We start from the raw sequence: 26,189 nt of genomic DNA, 5'->3' as shown, positions 1-26,189 counted from the left end.
TGTGTCTGTTGTAAGTTTTAAATAAAGTTATACATAATATTTATATTTTAAAACCTGCTATTTTGCTTTAATTCACGATTTTCTAAAAGTATCTCCTGTTACAAAATAATAAAGGTTTTTATTATATCCATTGTTATATTAATTTTTAAAATTGATATTTATATGGTTGTTATAAATACATTAAAATTTAATTATGCCTGTTAATATTTTCAAAGGTGTATTATCAATTATGTTAAAAATATATTACCAGAAATTTTACAGTTCATTTACATTTTTCATTAATATTAACTAAAAATTACAAAAAGTATGTTTTTGTTATTTTTGAAGATAACAGATCAAACAATAGAAATTAAATTTATAGTTTTCCCAGCATTCATACTTATAAAACAAACACGTATACGATTCTAAAATGAATCAAAATAAACCACATCATTTGAAACAACGAAAAACCAATGAAAGTCATTAAACCGTTAACAGAGATACTTTAAAGATAGAATCTTGACAGAAAACCTCAAATAAATAAAATATGTTATAATAAAACAAAACACACTGATACAGAGGTAGTTGAAAGGTACGTTTCAAGAAAATTGTTTATTAAGGTACACACAAGTTTTCGTTCACTGTAGAACGAACAGAAAGGAAAGTAATATCCGTTACAAGCTCGATTAACACTTTGCAGAAGAGGACAAGAAATTCGAGATGTTACTACTCGCGCTGTCGGCGCCCGATTGAATCTGGATGCGTCGCGAGAGTGGTTGCGCGTGGAGCGTGTGCGCATGCCGCGCATGCGCGGCCAAACTGTGACGCTACAGTGGCGCCAGTAATGGCGGCGGAAAACACGCGCGCACGCCAGCACCGCCGCCGGTTTGTTTCTCCACGCCTCTACCTCGCCTCCACCACCGCCGCCGCCACCGCCACCGCTCTCACAACTTGTGGGTAAGTACCCTCACACTCCAATCAGTCTGCACTCGCATGTCCACGAGGTTGCTCGCACGGTCTTGCCGCCTTCCTCACGTACTCACCCCTTTCTCTCTTCTACTTGGCTCACCACGTTTAGTGCATTATCAGAGACCCGTACCACGGGGTGAACTGAGCCACTGGTTGACGTGCTCGTCGGGTATTGTCAGTCGTCGTGAGGTTAGGTCAGAGTGATCGTCGTGGCGGGATTACACGGCTCGTTTGAATTTGAATTCTGTCGTTCCGTATCGTCGTGTTATTTGTTATCCAAATGATTGTAAACGTGTCTTAACACGATCAACAAGCTTCGAACGAAACGTTTCAACGATTATCAGATGAGTTTATCGCGTAACGTAAACTGAACGCGCGAACGTCGAACCGCGTGACAGCCGCCGCATTGAGGTTAGGTTGTTCCTCGCTTACCAACGCGCCTTTTTCGAACGGATTCCTCGTGACGTTTACTTACCGAGCATCGATTTATGCGGATGTTAGTGCGAACTGTTGGTGATAACGACGCGTTTCTCGAGTGACGGATCAAGGGACAATGAGAATTGTGGAAATAGAGTGAATGTTTTCGAACGGACGTATTTCGTGCAGTGACTTCTTTGGTGCACAACAAAATGTACGCGTGGTGGTGATTAATACATTTTAATATATTTCTCGTGTACTCATAGACAGTAATATACACGAATATAATTATTTGTCTCGATTCATTGTCGAATATTGAGAAGCGATCGAAACGAAGATAGCCTGTTGCGTCGATGCGTTGCGGGTGTTCACTTTTGCACGCTTTCGCACACAGGTCTTTTTCGTCGATGCTTATTTAATAATGACAGTGATACGCGGACATTCACTTTAATGATGTATCAATTTTGCCATTGTTAATGTCTTAATTTTCTGAATATTTTTTGGATAAAAAGAACTTTGTTGGAAATTGAAATCAAAATTATATTCAAATCATTTTAATCCTTGAACAGCGGAGCCTGGGTCGATTGTGACGCAAACTTATAAAACATATACAAGAATATTAACCTAAAGTTAAATGGATTCATATATTGGAAGAATAATTATTAAAAGAACTGTATGAAATAACATGACGTATAAAATTAAATTAAAATTAGGGTTCTCACCATGGTCCGCCGTTCAAGGATTAATATAGTTTTTTAAACCGCTCAGGAGCATTAAGGCACTTATTCAATTTGACATAAACTTCAAATAAAATATGAAATTGTTAAGAACTTTTAAAGAGATATTATTCCGTTTGACATTTTACAATAATAGTGGAATATTTTACACAATATCATTTAAAAGTTAATAAAACTACTAACAGCCTACAAATTCTGATGTTTTAGTAATTAATTTTTTTATAGCTTCTGTAGAAATATTCTTCTGTTCTTCTGGAATTATTTATTTTTGATTCTCAATAAATTATCTACTATTTTTGCTGTATTTTTGGATGTCATTATCTTTCCACTGGCCCAAATATGCAAAATTACAGTAGATGCAGAAGATATTCTCATAGTAATCAATGTTAAATAAAATTTCACAAAATTACTGTTTATTACGTAATTTTTATGAAACAATCAAATTATATATATATATTTTCAAAAATTTCTGCTAGATATTATACAAAAAAATTTTTAAATTAATAGAAATGTAGAGATAATAAATAATTAATTTATAAGCGGATAACTTATTCCTTTGTGATTAAAATTAACTTACATTTGTTCTTGAAGCTCTAAGTGAAATTGCAGAAATTTCATCATTTGCATAAAATTTTGGAGTATTTTTAAATGTAATAAGTGTCACGAGAATTCTGAACGGTTCTACCAACAAAGTTTGATTAAAATTGCAAATTAAATTTATTAATATCTAATAATACGAAAAGAGTTGAAAATACACAAAAAGAAGAATGTTCGAAAAATTGCATAGAAAAGTGAACTATCAGCTCTTGCAATAATTAATTGTATAAAAACTAATGTTTAATCAAAAAGTTTGATTTATCTTATTTTCTGAAATAAACATCATTATTGTGAGATTTCACACGTTAAAGGTAGAGTGTCAGTACGCGACGCGTACTGATTGTTCTTTGGTTCCTCGGCTTCCTTTCGATCCGACGCGCACTTATCAACGCGTTCGATTCGGAAAAGAAAAATCGATAGAATCGCGATCGATGCAGCCACTCGTGGATCAAATTCGATAGCTATCGTTGAAAGACAAGAAGGAACTGACATCAGTCATTCGACGGCCGAGTCACTGACTGCGTCGCATTTGAATTGTCCTTAAACGGTTCTAATCTATACACTTACCTTCCGATATTTTCAAATTATCCATAATGAGTATTGCAAATTAATACTGTAATATCTTAAAATTTTTAGTTCACCATTCAGATATTACGTTATTCAGAAAATATGAAAAAATTGGATCTTTAGTAAAATTGTATTGCAATGAAATTTTAGGTGGTTTTATGTTTATTTTTCTTTTTGCAACTGTTCATTGCAAAGGTTCAAACAAAATTATTTAAATATTAGGTTGGTGTATATCGGTTTGCAAGAATAGTGACATTAGTCGAAAGAGTTAATTTCACAGAAAAGCAGTTTGAATTTCACTTTTTCTATAATTTGTTTGTTACTTATTGTATTTTTGTTTGTACAGTTGTACTGAGAGTTTTCATTCTTGCCTTTCTTTATTAAAATGTCAGTTAACTCTTTTTCTTAGGGGATGAAACAATTTCTCATTTTGAGTTGCGTCATTGTTTTTGTCAAATAGTAGCTAATCAATTCTGTGGCTCGATGCAAAAAGTATCAATATTATATTTTCGGAAAAATAAGTTCAACCTTATATTATCAACCTTAAAAAACGACAATTTCTAATTCTATTTAGAAGTTACTATAATGTTTTTTCTACAGAAAAACATAGATAGCATAAGCTATAATTCTAAGAAATTTGGAACAGCAGAAACTTCTGTATCAGAAATTATTCGAACATGAATTTTTTATCACTCGAAAGCTCTAATATTAATTCATTTTCCTGTTTCGTGTTATTTTCATTTTGTATCTTTTGCACCAAGTCACGGATGTGATAGTTGAAACATTTCCATATTATTATTCAGATCAAAGAAGTCTATTTTTAAAGTTTATTTTCCCAGCTATCTCAAAATTGATAATATCCGAGTTGTGTTACTATTTTTGCAAATCACAGATATGAAATGTTGTTTTTCTAATGTTTGAATCTTCAGGTAGTAAGCACTTCTTAATAATCAGTTGTTACAAAAGAAAAACAAAATTCCTTGTAATATATGTAGGTATAGCATTAACTATCAATAATATTCATAGTTGATTATTAAAAATGACCAAAATTTTTAGGCAATCATTTTGTACTAAAACAAACTTGACAATGTTGAAGTAAAAATTGTGTAATAAAATTAATCTATCATTTGCAAAAGATTACTTAATTGTAAAAACTGTATAATTTTGGATTACATAATTTAGAAGTGAAAATTTTTCATTTGAAAATGTATCAAATATTCTACATAATAATGAAATTCCTATAGGGAAAGTATAAAGTTATTTTGAAAGAAAAATGTACTTTTCAGAACAACATTTCATTTGAACCAACCTAATGGTATTAAAATAGTGTCTGCATTAATTTCAAGCTTCAAGGTAATTTTAAATCAGATAGAAGTCCGAGGAACCAATGTTAATTTTAACGTTCTTTTACACGAAATACACTGAACACTGAGATCTATATCAAGTAAAAATTTATACTTGCGAAACTGTTTTTCATCAAATCAAGCTTCCTATGATAGAACATGAAAGGGAAGACATAAATAAGTATCTTCATTAGCTTATATTCGCATTATTTTTCCAGTAATCTAAGAAATTTGAATCTTCGATATTGCATTTACAGATCGTTGAAGCAAAATATTTCTGTAACGATATTTTGAAGATATTATACAAAATTTACGTAAACCTAATAAAAGAAATAATTTATCTGAAAATTGCATAAAATTTTAAGGGGAGAATTAGAATTTTGAACTCTTAGGAATGATAATACTAACAGTAGCCAAACTTTTGCCTATTTTATTATGAAACTTACTTAACATCTTGAGTTGTGGGTGATACTTAAATTTCAATAAGAAACTATCACCCACATTGTTAGGAATTCTTTGCTTTACTTAATTAGAAATACTTCTACTAGATATTTGAAATAAATAATTATCGTGGAAATAATCAATAAAATTTGTCAAAAATAAAACTGCTATTTAATGAAATTATTAACAGCTTCAATGTGGCAATAAATTTTAATATTGCAAATTTGTAACTTTACGTTTTCAATAATTTTATTGATAATGAAATGTGCAGTTATATTTGCAACACAATTGCAATAATGAGTTGATATACACAGTTCGTAATGAATTGCTCTATTAGTATCTTACAAAAATATTTTGCTTCGATCACTAGAAAGTATTTGAAGTCACTATTTAATGATTTGAAATTTTTAAAAGCAATTGAAGGAAGCATAGAAGTATTTATCCAAAGTTTTTTAATCCTGTACATAATAATGTATAGTTTCTTTTATAGTTTCTTTCGCTATGAACCGTTATTATTTACAATCAGCGGCCCACATGAATAATATTCTGATACCATAATATCGAAGTAATCATTGTATTAACTCTCCGCCGGCAGTATTGTATTTTACTAACACGGCCGGCATTACGTATCTTTTATTTCCAAGCTCAGTTTTTTATTGTTTCAAATTGTAACAACATTCTGAGACATGTATTGAAGTCTCTAATTTAATGTATATCTGTTAAACGAAATATTTAACTACTTTTGCAATAAAAGCAATAATTCGAAGGCAAGTTTTGAGATGATCCGTAATGCCGGCGGAGGGTTAAGGAAATTCTATTCTATTGATAGGATCGCAAATTTAAAGTTCATTGTATAATGTTTAAATGAAAGGGTTTTACATTGTATATATTGAAGGAATAATTTTTATAAGAACAGTGTACAATTTGGGGAATGAAAATCATATGGAATGTAAAATTAAATTGAAATTGGAGCTCTCTCCATGGTCCGCCGACCGAGGGTTAATGATATTAAAACAATTATTGCTTGATAATACCCATTTACAATTATATTAACAAAGCAATAAATATCTATAGTACGATAACATATTTATCTTAATTAATAGAAAGGAAAGTTTTATTTATTTAGCATAGTTATTTTTTAGTATAATGAAATAGAAACAGAACTATTTGTTCCGGTCATTGAATTAAATGATACAGCGATATACACTGCCGTCGATAGGTAGTGGGACACCTATAAAATTTGTTTGTGCTCAAATATTTTTAATTTATGTAGGTTTCTGCTAATTAAAGCAGTTTTAATTTATTTTCACATTTTAATAACGGTTTTGTCGTAGCTACATGCCTTTAACGTCTATCAAGCTATCTCTTCATACTCGTCACAGATAGAGTGCTAATTAATTTATGACGCTAATTCAGATGTACTATTTTTACAATTAAGCTTACTGATTGTTTATGAATAATAATTTTTGACATTTGTTGTTTTTCTTGAGCGTTTTTATTACTTTTAAGATTAATAACTATTTAAGATAGCGAATTTCTTCAGAGCATAATAATCTACAATAGATTTAGAAAATTTTCTTAGTGAAATATTCTTCTTTTGACAGAATAACATTTTATTTATATTTCTTTATGAGGCTTAGTTGTCGTAATAATTTAAAATCTCATTGTTAAACGAAATTAATTGAAAGTGGATGAAATTATAGTTCTGGACTTTTGATTATATTACGTGAAACAAAAATAAAGAAAACACATTACAGTCCTCAGTAATTTGCAAAATTTGAGTACAATATACGTGTTTTACAGCTGAAATTGTTAATAAAAAATAATTAGTGATTAAAGTCTACTTCGTTCGATATAAAATAACTCGATTTATTCGAGTACTCGAATTTCGAGTCAAACAATGATCGGTCGGTCGAGCCGAGTCGAGCGCTTGAATTTGCTGAATTACTCGAAATCGACGAAAGCGAGCTACTCGAAAAAATCGAACTACTCGAATATTCGAGCCGAAAATTCATCTTCAAGTGAATCGAAGTTTTACGATGGCTCGAATATTTGAGTAGTTCGATTTTTTCGAGTAGCTCGCTTTTGTTTCAAACAGTTTGTCGGTAATTCGAGTAATTCGGCAAATTCAAGCGAGTTCAGCTCGGCTTGTAAATTCCGGGTAACTCGCACACCTCTAAAAATAACAGCAATATACAAATTCTGAAAAGTTATTACATGATCAACAGAAGTTACAAGTGTTCTACTACTTATGGATGGCAGTCTGGCATATGGAAAAATGCAGATTCATTTGAGAAATCAGACATAACGCATTAACAAAATTATTAAATTCTCAAGATTAATAAAAAGTTATTAGAGAAAGTAAAGAAAATCACAGTATTAAGTGTTCGTTAGTTAACTAACTGTTAATAAGTTTACAAAGAAAATATATCCCGATATGTAGTGTGTCGAGTTTAGAAAAACAAATGGATACAGTAGGATTCTAATTCGTAGAAAACTATATACCAATAAATCAAATCGAAATAAAGGTTTAGTTTTAGTTAAAGAAGTTCTTTTTCAATAAAAATATCTGATAAAATGACGTAATATTTCGTGAGGAAGCAAATTCATCATTTTCAGTTCAGGTGAACGAAAAATTAAAAGTTCGGAACATTATTTCTTTAATGTACTTGTAAATGGAAATATCTAGCAATAATTACTTAACACTTTAATGTCCGACGTCATATATTCCTGATTTTGGCATTTAACTTTTTATGTGATTATTCTTTACCTTATTTTTATCTACTCCATCAAATGCTAATTAGAGTTTAAAATTTAGTAACTCTGCGGCGCCCGTAAAATGATTTATTTATAATTCTATTAGTAATTTTTTGTTAGATACAAAAGGGAATTTAACTTTCCGTAGGCAAATTGGATCATCTGTGTCCTTTTACTATGTCAGACTTTCTAAAAATCTGACAAAATTCTAGAAGACTAATTAAAATCTCTATTACATTATTCAATTATTCGTTCTGTCAAATGTTTACAACTTTTTTTCAATAAAAATAAAAATTCGAGGGGAAGTCTTTCGCTTCTGTCGTTAGCGTTTCGGATTGCCTACGGAGGATTAAAATTACACGAGTTAAAGGTTTTATGAAACCTGCAGTCATCAGAGTGTTAATTATCAGAATAAAGTCCAAATATTAATGTGGGTCACTGTACATTGTATAAAAAAATGAAGTGAATATTACTCGCTTCATAATTCATAATCCTATAATAACTTTTATAATTTTGTTTCTCTCTTTAAATATATAAAAATATATATAATCAAGGATGAAAGTAACATTATAAGATATCGTTGAAATAATGTGAATATAAGCTAATGAAGATACACATCTCAGACATTACTCTTCTTGATTTTCATTCAATGATTTCAATGAAACCTGGGCAAATTACGGTGAATATATTTCTGGTAGGCGAGCAAAGGAGTATAAGTTGATAAAAATCTTATTAGCCATTATTTTCAAGAAAATAAGAATGTTTCTAAATTGACTACGACGTATATTTTATTACAAGTTATCAACTTCCATGTTCAAAACTAACATTCGATTTAACATTGCACCTTAAACATCTTCTACTCGTCTAGCAGAGATATTTGATTTGATGTAAACAGTGTTCACACCTGTGACCGATAGGCACTAGAGCGGAGATTCCCAAAATGCGGTTTCCGATCGACGCGACGGTTGGGTCGCGTTAAATATTAACGCGTTGATTGCCGAAATGAAAATAGATATTTGTTGTCACATATATTGAAGCTCTAATTGTTAAAAGTGGAAACAGTGTGGAATTTTTAAATTTCAAGCAATCCGTGTAAAATAATACGAAATACGAAGGTAAATTAAAATTGGGTCTTTCTCCATGGTCCGTTGTCCGATGGTTAATTCGGTTAATTAAGTCCAATAGTGATTATCATCTTCAGCGACTGACGGTATCGAGTTGCGTGGCAGCGAATGCGTTAATTTTTATCGGCAAGTGGATCTTAAAAAGTATCCGTTTTCGATAGTGGATCTCGACTCGTCAAAGTTTGGGAAGCTCTGCGCTATAGCCACTTCTGATAGACACGGTTCGATTTCTTTTTTTAACAACTTTCTTTCGCCACGTTTACGAGTGGGTTAGATTCGGTATCGCGAGTAAATTCGCGTGGCAAGTGTCCAAGGATGAAGATGATCGAGAGAGAGAAATGGAACACGTCGATTATATCTGTTCTAGATGGATAATTCTGCATATGTGCCGAATCATCTACCGCCGCCGTCCCTGGTCGTATTTTCACAGGCCGGGGGGCTGCCGGAGGCTCTGAGAATGCAAAGACCCTTCAATCCACAAGTTAGTGTCCCATTATCCTTACCTGTACACAAACCTAAGCCTGTGTTTGCTTCTCTCTTGCTTCTATCTGTGTTTACCCGTGCATGAGAATCTGCTGAAAATGATATTTGGAACAAGGACGATTAACACGAGATTTCCTTAGCGAACCATCGTTTTTCTTGTCTTTGCAAAATTATTGCTTTCGCTCGTTCGTGTTTTAGTACCTGGAAAGTTTTTGCCGATTTGTGTAACAAAATATTGGATATTTCATTACTATATTTTTTAAAAATAAAACTTCATTTGAACAGAGAATCTCAGCTGATTGTAAAGTTCATCAGTTTTTTGTTCCTTTTTAAATTATATGAAATTCTAAGAGCATTTCAATTTGCATAATTAATCTTAATTAAATGCTGATTGATACTAATTTTCTATTTATTTACGTATTATATAATAGGATTATTATTCTCAGTCATAACTTTGATTAAATTATGATTAACCCTTGAACAGTGGAATCTGGGTCAATCGATACCCCAACTTACAAAACATATGCAAGAATAATAATCTAATGTTGACTGTATGATTTTTAAACAAAAGAGTTTTATATATTGAAAGAGTGTGAAATTTGGAAAATGAAAATATTAGGTGTACAAATTAATTCGGTGCCATTTTTAAATAGCTATAGTAATTCCAATTATTGAAATGATCTTTATTGTTATTATGTCGTCTTACCACTTTTCAAATGTCCAAAACCGCGAGAAAATATTCAAATTAAAAATATTAATTAAGAAGGCGTAATACTAAAGGCACCGAATTAATTTGTACACCTAATAGTATGAAATACAAAATTAAATTAGAATTGGGACTTTCTCCATGGTCCGCCGTCCGAGGGGTTAATAATAAATGATGTACCTAAGGGTTATGAAGATAAAGATTTCCACTTTTAAATATAATAAACTATTCTTTAATCGTCCTCTCTGTTGTTTCTTTATGAAAGAAAAGGTTCAAATGTTAAAAGTGGATTCCATTATAACCAGAATCTTCATGTTAAATACAGGATAGAATATCACCATTTAGATTGTATCATAAATCTTTCCATGCAACCTATGAGAAATTGGCAAAAACTTTCAGGGTAACTCAATAATAACAAGTTAAGCAAGTTAACTCTTTCGTTATGGATATACTGCTCTAAAACGCTAAACCCACCGTCATTGCGTAATGCAGATAGAAAATTTGCTCACGTTACAAATTTTTAATAATCTAATAAACATTTTTAATTCAAAAGGAGAAGATTACTCCACCGTTAATAAACAAAATTCGTCCAAGGATTAATCCTTTCGATCCCGGTAGGACACATACGTCCCACTGAATGTTTCTGACCCTCTGTGAGACAATGTGTTACATATGTGCATTATATTTTTTCTTTTTACTTTATTTGACTATATGTATATTAGCTGTAGAAATTAATTCAGTGCCTTTAGTATTACTTTTTTTAAATCACTATTTTACATTTGAATATTTTCCCGCGCTTCCATGAAATTGAAAAGTAGCGCGAAAATGTGATAACGATAATAATAATTTTAATAATTGAAATTACTATAATTAAAAAAAAATAAATCTTCAATTAAAATAAAGAAAAAGCATCGAATTAATTTCTACGCATAATACCATCTTTGATTGGCAATTATTGACCATAAACAACATAACAACGTACTGAATAATCTTCATTTAGGCAGTTAAATTCAAATGGAAAATACTTGGGTCGAAAGGGTTAATGTACTCGTGGCAAATAAATCCCCCGCAACAAATTAAATACCAGATTTGGAAAGATTGACTCCAGAACGTCAAAAGGATCAATCGTTATCATGTAAAAGTCAATGATATTTTTCTCTCTCTTTTTTTTTTTTTTTTTTTAATTCATTACTATTTCGTGCGTGTATATAAACACAGAGAATAATAAAAGGGAGACGCGCAATCTTTATGCTTCGAAAAATGTCAATTTCAATGGGCCAGCTGTAATCGCTTGCAATCGCTTCGACTGGTAGGCGCTTTATGCACACCACTGGTAATTAATGCACGCTCTAAATAGGGATTTCGTTGTGAATGCCTGGAAACACGCAAACGTGAATGAATCCGTAAATCGTAGTACAGTAGATAGATAATCATTTGCTTGACGGTAATCATTTTTCGTTAAGTTTGATCGAAACAGTCGATCGGCTCTGTACACCGTAAGTATATATTTGATGTTTTTTAATTTAAATTTAAGCAAATCTCACCCATTTTCACCCTTTCGCTATTGTGAGATACTATAATCATCGAATGGAGTGTTTACATTTCAAGATAACAAGTATGTGATATGACAACAGAAAAATTTCTTATTGGAAATCAAATATTATATAAATAATTATTAATAATTTAACACTTTATTAGCAGGAGAAATTAACTGAGAGCGGGAACTTTTTTGGAAAAAAAATTGAGAAATTTTAAAGAAACGTATTACTACGTCAACTGTTTTCAGCTGTTACTTTTGAAAAGACGTATTACTACGTCACCAGCTTTAAGCTATTACTTTGAAAAGACGCATTACTACGTTAACCGCCCTCAGGTTTTACTTTTGAAAAGAGCTACCATTACGTCACCAGCTCTCAGCTTTTATTTTTGAAAAGACGTAGTACTACGTTATCTGACAGCAAAGTGTTAACATGAAAACGTACGAATAGGGTTTCAGGTAGAAACAACCGTAGCGAAAGGGTTACTTATAGAGAGTGAGTCAAATATTTAAAATAAGTTACAACTACTGTGTTGTTGAAGATCTATTTTACTACAGTAGACTCTCGTTATATTGCCCCACGAGCGGCTTGACCTTCACATGGATTTTCAAGCATATTAGTGCCACTTTTATATCCCTTTCCTACTCTAATTGAAAGCTTGAAACATTTTCTGCCCCTACACCCCGTCCACGTCAATATAACGAGTGTTTATCATAATTTTCACTTGTGACAGTGCAACCAAGAAGTACTATTGCAGTTTTTTAATTAATTAATTATAAGATTAACATAAGATTTCAGTTTATTTTTGACAAATAAAATCAACTCTAATCTTTGAACAGTGGAGCCTGGGTTAATCGCGACCCGAACTTACAAAACATATGCAAGGCTATTGACCTAAGGTTACATGTATAATCTTTAAACAAGAATCATTTTTAAAGGAACAGTGTAAAATTTAGAAAATGATAGTAATATAAATTAGAAAATTAAATTAAAATAGGGGCTCTCTTCATGGTCCGCCACCTGAGGATTAACTGCGTTCAACACATATTTATATACATATAAACATCTTATCTACATTAGTAGTTGAAATGGATAAGTATTATCGTGTTATGATCGAATAATAACTAAAAATTTAAAAGCTTGATCCGTATTCTCATTATCTGGGTAATTATAACATACATAGATTTTATTACGTCCTTTGAATTGCAGATGAATTATTAACGACCAGAGGCTTATATTCGGTTCCTTTAATTAGTAACCGTTAGTATTAAAAAGTCCATTAAAATAGGCTTCCGGTCAGTAAGGTGTTAACATTAGATACCTGATACGACCATATGGCTCAATCATAAAGTGATTAACTTTGACACCTGCGATATAGAACGATATAATAAGAGTTCTTAAACATATTATAAACATTTCATTTTTAAAATTTAGCTTTTCATATTATTAATGTATTTAATATTACTTGTACTCGCAATCAAAATTTTCTTGTTTTCTTCTCATTGGTAAGTGATTGTAAAAATTTAATTAAAATATTTTTAATATGGACAGAAATAAGATATTCTAGGATTCCTTTTTGTTAAATTGTATAGTATACGTATAGTACAATAGAAAAATTAGGTGGTCTCAAATTTTTAACGCATAGTATATGTTGAACATAGATGAAAAAAATAATTGAACGCATAAAACACTATCATGTTTACCTATATAAATATAATTATTCATAAAAGGGGATATAGAACACAACGGGGCAGAAATCAATATTGATTTTAAAACAAATGGGAAAATTTCATTGATTAAAAATTGTTTTACGTTTCACAAGTGCTATAAATTGCAAATAACAGTTTCTATACTTTTTATGTATGTGCACTCACGATCAAATCAGGCTTCCCTAAAATGGTGATATAGGGGAAGCAAGAATACTGAAATTCTGAATTTTTACCTATTAATATGAAAAGTGGTTTAGAAGTAAAATTATACGATTTTTAATCATGAAGTATTACAAAATTTATTATACAATTGGAAAGTACAAACAACAAAGTAAATTATATACTTGTAATCCAATTTCTGAATCTTTGTTTCTCTAGCTAACAATAAGTAATTCAATTTTTATTTTGCATATATTGAATTTGCAAATAAAATAGCGTTAAAAAATTGTAATCTTTAATAATATTGATTCTTTTAACCCTTTATTGTCCTAATAAAGTTTCAGAGATTTCACTGATTATATTTTTCCTATTTTCTGTAAAACTAAATTCTTCTCGAAACTTCCAATAAGTATTAATTTTAAGATTTATCAATTTTTCCAAATAGCATAATTTGATGCTCAATATTTTATTAAACCGTATACACGGTTTTATTTTAACAAAGAATAAATTAATTGCGAAATATTAAACATCTTTTTAACCGAAATTATTTAAATGGTACGACGGATAAAATATTATTTATAATTTCAAAAGAGGTGATTGAACAATTTACGCGTTCGTCGTTGGTTGTTTTAGTTGTTAAACAAATATGAAAAAGGAAGGAAATGGAAAGGATTGTTCGACATGATGAGATAATGAAATAATATTCGTTGAAACGTTGAAAAATGTATGTTTTCAAAGTGCTTATTAATGAGCTCGTTTAAATACATGTAGCAGAGGTGTATTGTATTATTGAAACCGATTGCAACGTACATTCGGAATAAAAACAAAGCCTCGGCTGCCTTTCGAGACACGTACGGGACACGATTGATTGCAATCGAATAATAAAACATGGCAGCATATCAACATTCGGTGTCGCTAAAGAAATGAGATAATTTCGTTGGAAATTAATCGTTGCGTGTGTAACCGTGAACGGGAAAAGGATTGACAATGTAGAAGAAGGAAAAGAGGGGAAAAACATTGTAAATATGCAAAAGCGCATTCAGTCATTAGCGTGAAAAAAAAAAAAAATGCCATCCGCGTGTAATTAAAAGAATAATGAATAGCTAATAAATCAGTGATCGAACGGAGATAGGAAACGAAGGTTGCGAGAACCTCATTTCCTCTTATAAAAGAATAATAAACTAATCGTGCGCTACCGATTCTCGTTTAAGTTATCGTCCGCATCATTATTGAACGATGAAATATTTATTCCTTGATTGACTATCAATAAAACTGCCCCGTTTTCCCGATTTTCTAAGGAAAATTGGAAGTGGGTTCGAAATGAAATGTAACGAATTAAATTGTAATTACTTGTGACATTTATACAATGTAAATATTAATTAGAATTAATTCTTAGTTTTAATGGTGGCATTTCAGTGGAAAAAAAAATGGAATGAGAATGGATTTAAAAAAAAATCTTCTTCATCCTGTACAAAATACAGTAGACTCTTTATATTGCCGTGAACGAAGCTGTAGAAGCGGAAAATTTTTCGAGCTTCCAAATTTTCAGTTCGAGGGGAAGAGAGAAATAAAAGCGGACTATAATGGTAGAAGAGTGCCACTAGTATGCTTGAAAATCCATGTAAAGGACCAATCGCTCACAATATAACAAAAGTCTACTGTATTCAATGACGGAGCACTCTTTTGTTTCTCGAATTTCATTTTTACAAAATCAGGTAAAACACATAAAAGGTTTATTTGGATATTCAATTATTTCTAATATTATCAACAATTTTTAATATTAATCTAACATTAAAACAACGTAAATTGTACTTATAAGGGGAACTACCCAAGTGTTACACTCACTTATTAATGAAACTTTGCCAGCTTGTAGAGCTCGTCGAGCTGAACACGCCTATACCTCGTTTTGTGGGCAGACGGCTAATTGTTTAAAAGATATTAACAATTACAGTTAGTTACTCCTTACATTCTGAAGTATGACAAACTCACACATACAATTCGCAATCTAGAGATCTACGGTTCAAATCCTTGGTTCCCAACATTTTTTTTTTTTTTTTTTTTTTAATAATAATTTGTCCCTTTTTGAACAACTATTACATAAAAATTATCATAAAAAAAAAAATTTTTTTGGGAACCAAGGATTTGAACCGTGGACCTTCAACTTCCAAGTCACGGATCTGCTCCGTGGTTAAACACATGACTCGTAATCTAAAGGTCCTCGGTTCAAATCCTGGGTTCCCGTTTTTTTTTTTTATTTTTATATATAATGATAATTTTTATGTAATAGTTATTCAAAAAGAGAGAAATTATCATTAAAAGAAAAGAAAAAAATGTTGGGAACCAAGGATTGGAACCGTGGATCTCTAGATTGCGAATTGTATGTGTAAGTTTGTCATACTTCAGAATGTAAGGAGTAACTAACTGTAATTGTTAATATCTTTTAAACAATTAGCCGTCTGCCCCCAGAAGGGGTATAGGCGTGTTCAGCTCGACGAGCTCTACAAGCTGGCAAAGTTTCATTAATAAGTGAGTGTAACACTTGGGTAGTTATCCTTGTTAATGTAAAATAGGTACCTAAATATAAAATGCTAAAGATTATTTTTGCATTTTCATCATACTCCTGAAATGACACAAATTAGTAACAAATTAATGCAATTTTGAAAAATTAATTTTATTCTCCTTTCATGTTTTTAAATTATTTATTATAAAACGTGAGAGTTCTCTGAACTCTTAATTTATCACTTGTTCAAATATTTCTTGCGTTTAGTATTTCGAAATAAAAAGTTAGAAAAATCTCTTGAAAATTGCTTTGGTTTTTTTTTTATTTATTAAACAGAATATAGTTAGCACTACAATACTTTTTTGTGTGTCAAAAATAGAATAATAACAAATAATTCTACGTGCAGTTTAATGGAAAATTGAAGTTTTGTCGAAGAAATTTAAAAGGAGTTCGGTAATTCGTTGGATGTCGCAGTGAAAATTATAATCATAATTATAATTCAATTATTCAACTTGCAAGTTTTCAACTATATCGATGCTACTGAAAATGTTTTACTGTATTTCTTTCAAGTACTCAATTACAGTAGACTCTCGTCATATTGCCAGGTGAGCGATTTGTCCTTCATACAGATTTTCAAACATGATACTATGTAGTACCACTCTTCCACCATCATAGCCTACTAACATGATACATTTTTATGTCCACCCCTACAACCCTGTCCGCGGTAATATAACGAGAGTCTGCTTTATATTAAATTTGTGGTACTGGCCAGCTATGACACCCACGTGTTAATATACAACTGCCATGTCACCTATACAAATGTAATATTTGCAATTCCATAAGAGTCTAATTCGTTTACTCATTTAATTATACATACTCTTATTAGGAACTTAAAATTATGTATAACAAAATATTGTGAAAACAACAGATAAAACTCTTTTAAAGCGAAATCAGAGTACCAACTCTTTTTCAGAGTACCAAAATAAACTATCTATCTACAGTTTATTAAAAATAAAAGTATTTGATGAAATTTTCAACAGTGTATTAACCCTCGGAAAGCGCGGACCACGAAGAGAGCCCCTGTTTCAATTTAATTGTATACTTTATTTTTTTCTATTTTCTACATTCTACTGCTCCTTTTTGTTTAAAAATTATACACATGACTTTAGATTAATATCCCTCCATATGTTGTGTAAGTTTGTGTCACGATTAACCCAAGCTCCGCCGTTCAAGGGTTAAACGAGCTGCCCATTTGTCATATCAATGAACTCCAAAAAATAAAAAGCAAAGAAAGTAATAAAATATAAAAAGTTAAGTATCAATCAAACACTTCGACTTTAAAATTATAGAAAATTTAAAAAGTGACATTAATCACTTTGACGTGTGAACGGTTGAAATAGAAGTTGAAGAGATTGTTAGAAAACGGCAGATACATTGACATTTTCTACGATTGATTTCGAAACGTATCTCGTAAAGGGTAAAGGTTCTGAAGTTGTGCAAATACGATGAAACGGTATTGAAAAACGGTATGAAACGGGCGGCGAACAGAGAACGAGAAAGAGAGAACAGGTACGTGAGCTGGAATATTGATCTGATAATGCGTAAGCATTGTTCAAATATTAGTACTCGATTTTCGATTGCTAATAAGTAGGAACGTTTCCATTTCTGTTCAAAATACAACACATCCCTTTTTATGCATTTTTATAAATATTATCACCGATCTATTATTGAGAACTAAATGTATCCTTAATGTTGATACAATTATAAATATGAAATGTTTAACGACGCGACGGTATTTAGTGTGCTTTTGGAAAATATGACGTATCACAAGGGAATGGGTAGTCAATATTGAGTTGCAATTAATTAAATGTCAATGGATAGTACACATATTGTAACACTTTGTCAGTACTAATTTATAATATATGAAAGAAGATGAACTTGGAGAGAACTGTTATCTAAGATTTTCTATTAATAATTAGAAATAGAAATAAACCAAAAATATTCAATAAATGTCAAAATATTTTCAAGTTTTATAAATTACAATTGTGTAATAGTTTAAAAACTTAAAATTTATTTTTTAGACTGCAATTTAGAATACTGGGAATACTAGAATATTAAAATTACCAGACTATTAGAGTACTTAAAATATTAAGAATACTAGACCACTAGACTACCTGGGATACTAATTGTAAGAGTACTAATATATTAGGAATAGAAGACTACTAGAATATTTAGAATATACCGTGGATACTAGAATATTGGGAATACTACGTAAGATTACTAGAATACCAGAGCACTAGAATATTGGGAATACTGAGAATATTAGAATACCAGAGTACTAAAATATTGGGAATACTAAGATTACTAGAATACCAGAGCACTAGAATATTAGGAATTCTGAAAATATTAGAATACCAGAGTACTAGAATATTGGGAATACTAAGATTACTAGAATACCAGAGCACTAGAATATTGGGAATACTGAGAATATTAGAATACCAAAGTACTAGAATATTGAGAATACTAGACTATACTATTACAGTATAAGACTACTAGAATGCTAGAACATTGAGAATACCAGACTACTAGAATGCTAGAATACCGAGAATACTAGAGTAAGTACTAGAATACCAGAATACTGAGAATACTAGATTACTAGAGTATAAGACTATTAGAATGCTAGAATACTGAGGATAATAAACTGCTAGAGTACTAGAATATTGAAAATACTAAACTATTACAGTAAGAGACTACTAGGATGCTGGAATACTGAGAATACTAGACTATTAGAATACTTTTTAAATTTTGAGTTGATAAAACTATGAATGGTTTATACTAATGCTAATGTATCAAATAGAAATACACGAAAAGATAAGAATTCGTGTCATGAAAATTAGTTTTTATTATCGTACGTATTTTTATATATTTAAGATCAAGAAAATTTGGTTTTAAAATCCGTTGAAATATCATGTTATATCAACTCAATTATTAAACTCGATGGTAATTATTTATCAGCATAAAAATTCGAAAATATATGAACGAATATTCCTTAATACTTTTTCCCTGATGAAATTGATATCACGAAATTATGCGGTTTTCCTTTTCTTCTTTTCGACATATGTGTCAGAATTCATGGATAAAAGTTATCGTATTATACGAGTGGATATCTCATTGACAGTATGCGGGTATTCATATGAATTCGAGCACATTGAAATAGCGTATAATACCGAAGCAATATGGCATTATACTGTTAATAACGCGAAACCACTGTGTGTTATAATAATCCGTCAAAACGCAAAGCTTCGTCTCCCTCTCCTCCCTCGTCGGTTGTATCATTCAATTCGCCGTGATTGACGAGTCTATTAAGCTGGCATAGTAAATGGCTGGGTGGAAGTGAACGAGTTCTGTTTTGTAACGTTTGTAATGACGAAATATCGGGCCACGGTAAATGTCATCTCGGCAAATGTAATAGATCGCGATAATAGAGCTTCGAATTCGCTGAAACGTTTAATATGTTTTCTGCCATTTTGCTGTCTATAATGGATGAAATAGACGATATTACATTATTGAAGTATGATTTATTAACCCCTGTAGACACGTATTACATTAATGATTGGACACCGCAGCATCTCTGAATTTCCTGCTTTATACGAAAAAGAATTATTTAAATATCTTAGGAATTATGTTATGAAAATATTAATTGATAATTTAAATAGATTTCAAATAGATGAATAGTTTCTTCTTAACCGTTTGAGTGCCAAGCTTCGCTTGTTCCGTGCCAAAAAATGACACGCAATTGGCTCACAAGGGAATGGTACAAAGTGGATGGTAGAGTTGCTCATCCAGACTATGTTTATTCGAAAGAGCATGAAACGAGGAGTTTTGGGTGCCATTGGCAACGGGTGTAAATGATCACAAAAGTGCAAGTTGCATCACACGTGCAATTTTCCCTGAAACTCATCTTAATTGTTAGTAAACATCATCTAATCATCTCAAATTCATGCCTTTGTCACTTTTACACTTAATTTTCACTTCATATTTCGATTTCTCATGTTTTCTAATCATCTGCACTTAAAAATATGAAAATTTCAAAGTTCCATAACTTTTGAACCCGTTGCTAATGACACCTAAAAATTGTGCCATAAACTCTTCGTTTCATGCTCTTTCGAATAAACATACTCTAGACGAGCAATTCTCTTGTCAGTCGACCCAACTATCGGTACATTTAACGTTAATGGCAAAACAGTGTTAATGTTATATGTTTAGCAAGCTGACTATCTTAGAGTGAAAATAATTGAATAATTAATAAAACTGTAAAATTAAATGACAGAGTTACCGCGCTGCATAACGTATTTTGACATGAAATATAAGAAACGCGATCATTTTTCAACCGGATTTTAGAAAAAATTTGCGGCACTCAAATAGTTAATGCATTATCTATGTACCACCTATTAAATGAAATAGATTAGTAGGAATACACTCTCGATGAAATTAGTCTTCCCTAGGGAGAATGGAATGGCTTCCTTTTCTTCGGGCTTCGGTCTGTTCCCGTAGGTATCCACGGGGAAAATAACAAAGTAGTGAAGAGGGCCTCATATATGTATATAGATCTGTGGGAGCCATTTACGTGGGAAAATTTGAATTAATATTTACTTTGTTATTTGTACCTTTTAATAAAAATCATATGATTTTGTTTCTAAATCACTTTTAATATTAATGTCGTCAAAATTAAGATTTTGAGAATATTTGCTTCTCCTATCGCGCCATTAGGATTTGTTTGGGAGTATATGTGAAAAGGTCCTCACATGGTACGTGACGGTTTTTAACTATACATCATTAACGCATTAAATGATTATCAAAAAAAAAAAAGAAAATTATTCTAAACTTTTACGTATTCCTCAGTCAATTATGTATTATATATGAATTCTACTCTTCAAATTGTAATACCTGATTGCTACATTGAAATAATTTGCAAGTTCGCGAGTGATTGATGAGAAAGTAATTATATGAATTATTATTAAATACAATTAAGGCATTAATAATATATATTTGCTGTTAGTTAAAATGAAGATTGAAAATTTATAGTATTTTATAAATTTTATTTAACTGAAAATAAATCATAGGTGTATCGTTTTTTAATTCACATGTGCATTTAAATTCAAATAAAATAGATATTTATAGTGAAATATAATTTTTCATTTTTATTTATTATTATTATTTTGATAAGAGGGTAGTTGGTAATAATAAAAATTTAAGAAAGAATTATATGAATATCTTATGTTTGAGAAACACTGCTTTATAACTTAACTGTAACTAAAGATTAATCTTCGATCAGCGGACTATGGAGAGTGACCCAATTTTAATTTAGTGTAATTCCGTATTTCATATTATTTTCATTTCCTAAATTTGACATTGTTTCTCTAAAAATTCTTTTTCTAATATATCGAAATTCTTTCGTTCACAAATTATACATTCATCATTGTACAATATGTTTTGTAAGTTTGAGTCTCGATTGACCCAGGCTCTGCTGTTCAAGGGTTAAAAAGTATAATCTTTACTTTCAGTTTCCTTTTGATTGAAGTACACTTAACTTTTATTATTTCCACTGAGTTGTACGTTAATTTATAATAAATCAAAAGATTAACAATTGGTTTCACGTCAACAACTGATGGTGTCAGAAAGCCTATTAATAGGTTTCCCGTAAGTAACGTGTCAACGTATTTGTTTTCATGTTGCACCATGCATTAAAACCTTAAAATCGTGAAAACTTCAAAAATTTGAAGTATCTATTTCACGAATTGTTTATGATTTTGATATTACACTCTAGTATTTTTATACACAGAATATCGCGTACAATGGATGTGTGCAAAAAAATATGTAGTTCCATTAAAAAAGAAAGATTACAGTTATAAATATTTCAAATTTTTGTATAAAATATCTCCCTTTTGAATTGAAAATATTTCAGGAAATATTGATTTTTTACATTGAACTCATATTTTTTTACACAGAATGTTTCGAAGGATTGATATAGGTTAAAAAAAATATACAGTTCCATATTAACCTTGAAATCTTTGAAAATCTTTAAAACCTCCTCGATACACTTTCTTTATAATGATTGTAAAGTTATCATCTAATTTTGTATAAGGGAGAATTTTACCCCCTGAACATTGACTCTTAAAAAATCGAGTGATAAAATTAACCCTTTCGGCCCTGGATTTTTTTATACTCACTCAGAAAAGAAATTTTTCTGGCACAAAATATTGTTCATAGCTGCCATAAAAACTCCCTTGTCAAGTTTAAACGAATTTTCACCATAGACGTGAAAACCATGGTAATTGTCACCATTAGGTCTATTACAGGTGTAACAGCGCTCTAAGTACAGTAGACATTTGTTATATTGCCGTGGACAGGGTGTAAAGGCGGGAAATGGTTCAAGTTTCAGGTCCATACTTTCAATTGGAGGGGAAAGGAAGATAAAGGGGTATCATTTTCATAGGCCATGATGATGGAAGAGTGGCAATAATATTCTTGAAAATCGTATGCAGGAGAAATCGTTCACGTGGCAATATAACGAGAGTGTATTGTTCAAGATCGTGGTTTGGAATCTATAATAAACGAAACTCTCAGTATATTTTCTTTTCTATGTTATATTTTAATTATCATGTAGTATTATTTGAACTTTGGTACATGCAGTTATTTGAAGAAGGTAGTTTGCTGTGGTTACGTCTTCCATTGAAAAAGAAGGACCTAAATAAGTAGAATTTATGTATTAGAAACAGATTCATGTATTCCAATTAAAGTTCAAGTATGAATTACGTTCATCCTTCTTGTTTTCATTAAAATGTACTTGCACGTTTCTCACAATTAAATGCTAAAAATTACTCATTAAATCAATCTTAATACTTTTAAATAGCTGTGAAAAGCGTCCAATTAAACGTTTAATGATCGAAGCAATTATTTGCTAGAATTAATAACATTCATTTAAAGCCTAATGATACTCTGAGTGCGTACTGTAACTTTTTGGAGTATGAAGTTTTTACTATTTACTCCAAATAGAATAGATTCGTTATTTGGATATTTTTCTTTTTAAAATCGTGTAATCGTGATTTTTGTATGACTAGAATTTTACGCATAGGTTTCAATTAATTTTCAACTATGTGGATCTTGTGGAAATGAGGATCGTCAATGATAATTAAAACTTACATGTATTAGTAAAATTAAGTTACACACCTTTGATTTCTTTTATTGCATCGCTAAATGAAAATCAGTACCAAGAACAATAAAAAGGATAAATCTTTAAATCTAGCGTCACTGCTTCAAATGAAAACAATTCCAAAATCTATAATTTCATCTATCTTAATACACTCTCGATCAAATCAGACTTCCCCAGGGAAAATGGCGATATAGGGAAAGCAGGAATTCTGAAAATCATAATTTTAACGTTATTAATATTAAAAATAGTTTAAAAACAAAATAATATGATTTTTATTTATTAAACGCTATAAAATTTAATATGTAACTGGCAAATGCAAATAACAAAGTAAATATAAATTCAAATTTTCTCACGTAAACGTTTATATGCAAGTGGTAGATCGCTGCAGACATCATTATCGTCATTATCTTCGGGGATGCCTACGGAGAGGAGCAGGAGTCGAAGGGAGGGTGAGAACCCGTCACCCATTTTCCCTGGTGGAAAACAAATTATTTTTGACTTCTATCTGTACCATTAATACAAAAATTCTGCCGTGAAGAAAGCAAAGCTATCGATTTATAGACAGTTTTTAAGGACCCTCTAACAATATTGTTTTCCTAAAAGTGGCAAACAGTCAGTTTTGTCCTTTCTTGGAGAACGCCTCAACATTATTTAATTTAACAATGATTGCAAGGTGATTTTGACCAAGCTACTGAAATAAAGTATGCAAAATCTAGAATTTCGAACAACACGAAAATACTTAACTAGATATTAAAAATACCGAAGCACCTGTATTTAATAGAATTACTGATGAAAATAATTAAATGAATAAAATAAAAAATAATTTAGTTACTCAAGGTCGTCAGTAGCTTTATTTAGAAATATTTATTTGGCAAGTTTTTATTTTTTACAAAGATTATTATAAAGAAGATTTTAGAATAAAAATTCTAAATAAATAAAACTAATTATAAGTTATTTGAAAATAGCGAATAATCCTTAAAATTAAAGGTATTTAATTAAATGAGAAATTATTTGTTATTTTTTATGAACTTGATATATCTTTAAATAAAAATTTCAAATACAACCAAATTAATTGGCAATAATCAATAATTGTTAATTATTGCATCTAATTAAATGCATCTGCACCCCTTTGATGCTAAGTGTTTCAAATGCAGTGGACTCACGTTATATTGTCGCAGATAGGGCTGCAACAGGCTGAAGGGACGGAAAATTTTTCAAGCTTTCAAACTTTCAGTTAGAAAGCAAAAGGAAGGAGAAAAATGTTATATTTTCGTAAGCTATAATCGTGAAAGAGTGGCACTAGAATTTAATCAGAATCACGTTTAATCAAAATGATAACATAAAATAATTAGTGACATTTTCAGTAATTGAAATGATTCACTCTCAACCATTCAAATTGCTAACTTTCATTTATCCTCTTCCTCAAATGTCACTATAAAGACCAACAATTTTTTCCAAATTAATAATCAATGACATTTCATTTTTCCCTAGGTGACAGACTCGAAGGATCTGCAGGTGCCATTCAGCACAGCGGCATCTTTGGGTTACGGTTTACATCATATGCTTCATTTACCACCACAATTCTTGCACCCCTTGGATCACCGTTTACCGTTCGGAGGGTTCAGGCCGCTCGGGCCATCGGCCTTTGCTCCACCCAGCAAGTGTCTGAAGGTGGAAACCGGAAACGGGCCGGTGTCTGGGTCCGGATTGCCGAGCATCAGCTCCCTTTCCAGCATGTCGAACATGTTCTCGCCCTCCTCGTTGTCTTCTGCCAGCGGAGGCGGTGTCGTGTCCGTTTCCGGAGCATCAGCCAGCATCGGAGGCGTTGGAGGAGGCGCGGGGAACACCGCTGGGGGACAAGAGGTAGCACCTCAGAGCCCGGCTGGTTCAACCAGCCGATCGCCCACGGGCACGGTAACCGGAACAGGAACCGGATCGCTTCCCAATCGTGGCGCGACTCCCGAGGACGAGGATCGTGACACGAACGCTACCCCCGGATCGGAGAACACCGAACGCTCCACACCTGAAGAAGGACGGCCGTACAGACGTAAGTTTTTATTTTATTTTTTATTTTCTTTATAAGTAAGAATTTATTTTTAATATCGTCAAGGACTCAGTTTCTGATCACTTAAGAGTAACTATTGCGGTTTTTTCAAACCAAATTCGATACATTTTGTTTTATCTTTGATTTTATATTTAGAAACGTAGCTACAATAATAACAATAATTAGATTGTAGTTTAACTTGCCAACTGAAAAACGCAAAAGGAATTTGTTCTAAATAAGTTATTTAGAAATAAATAAAGTCTTTGCAATTAGTTGGTAAGAGTAAAAATGTTTCGAATGAATCTTTATTACGATAAATTCAGTGTTTCTCTCGTAAATGATAAATATATATAGAAAGATTTTACAAAAGATTTTACTGTTTTTTAATATAACAAATTTTATATATCTACAATATTTTTTTTTTTTTTTAAATGAAGATTATTATTATTTTAAATAGAATTGTATATATTTTTCTTATGTGGATGGATTCTTTGGAATATTCTGCGTTAAAAAGTATTAGGGTATAATGTTAAAGAAATCAAGTGTTTTTATAGTACCTATTTCAAATTTTTTATACAATTTTTCATTTTTATAATTTAACCCTTGCACTGCGGAGCCTTGGTTAATCGTGACCCAAACTTACACAACATATATATATTATAAGAATATTAACCTAAAGTTAAATGTATAATTTTTAAATGAAAGAGTTTCGTATATTGGAGGCCTTTTCAAGATCTGTCGTCTTGGGGCTCTCGGCATGGTCCGCCGTTCGAGGGTTCAAATATCTCACAACTCGTCAATTTTATTTTATGTTGAATTTAGATAAAACTTGATTAGTATAAAAAAAATATTGGAATACAGTATTAACAAATTAGCACTTTCTAAGATCTCATAAATTTATGAATG

General features: G+C 31.1%; 1 protein-coding gene across 2 annotated transcripts; it reads left to right on the top strand.

Moving 5' to 3' along the window:
• Positions 1-821: 821 nt before the first annotated feature.
• On the top strand, positions 822-25,366 carry LOC143305427 (uncharacterized). Of its 2 annotated transcripts, none has more exons than XM_076689018.1 (3): positions 822-936; positions 9,299-9,412; positions 24,731-25,366. In XM_076689018.1, the coding sequence occupies exons 2-3, from the start codon at positions 9,299-9,301 to the stop codon at positions 25,319-25,321; spliced, it is 705 nt and encodes a 234-aa protein (XP_076545133.1). In that variant the 5' UTR covers positions 822-936; the 3' UTR covers positions 25,322-25,366. The 2 variants fall into 2 exon arrangements, with proteins under 2 accessions (XP_076545133.1, XP_076545132.1); XM_076689017.1 differs by lacking the exon at positions 822-936 and adding an exon at positions 1,391-1,579.
• Positions 25,367-26,189: the final 823 nt, after the last annotated feature.

The sequence above is a fragment of the Osmia lignaria genome, chromosome 7 (assembly GCF_051020975.1).
Source record: "Osmia lignaria lignaria isolate PbOS001 chromosome 7, iyOsmLign1, whole genome shotgun sequence".
In the NCBI taxonomy this organism is placed as follows: domain Eukaryota; kingdom Metazoa; phylum Arthropoda; class Insecta; order Hymenoptera; family Megachilidae; genus Osmia; species Osmia lignaria.
This window is presented reverse-complemented; position numbering and strand designations above follow the sequence as displayed.

Excerpts from the sequence above, each read along its gene's own strand:
- LOC143305427 (XM_076689017.1), top strand. The coding sequence starts at position 1,526 with ATGTTTTCGAACGGACGTATTTCGTGCAGTGACTTCTTTGGTGCACAA. Across the intron at positions 1,580-9,298 it reads TCTTTGGTGCACAACAAAAT|ATGGATAATTCTGCATATGT; the intron begins GTACGCGTGGTG and ends TATCTGTTCTAG. Across the intron at positions 9,413-24,730 it reads AAAGACCCTTCAATCCACAA|GTGACAGACTCGAAGGATCT; the intron begins GTTAGTGTCCCA and ends ATTTTTCCCTAG.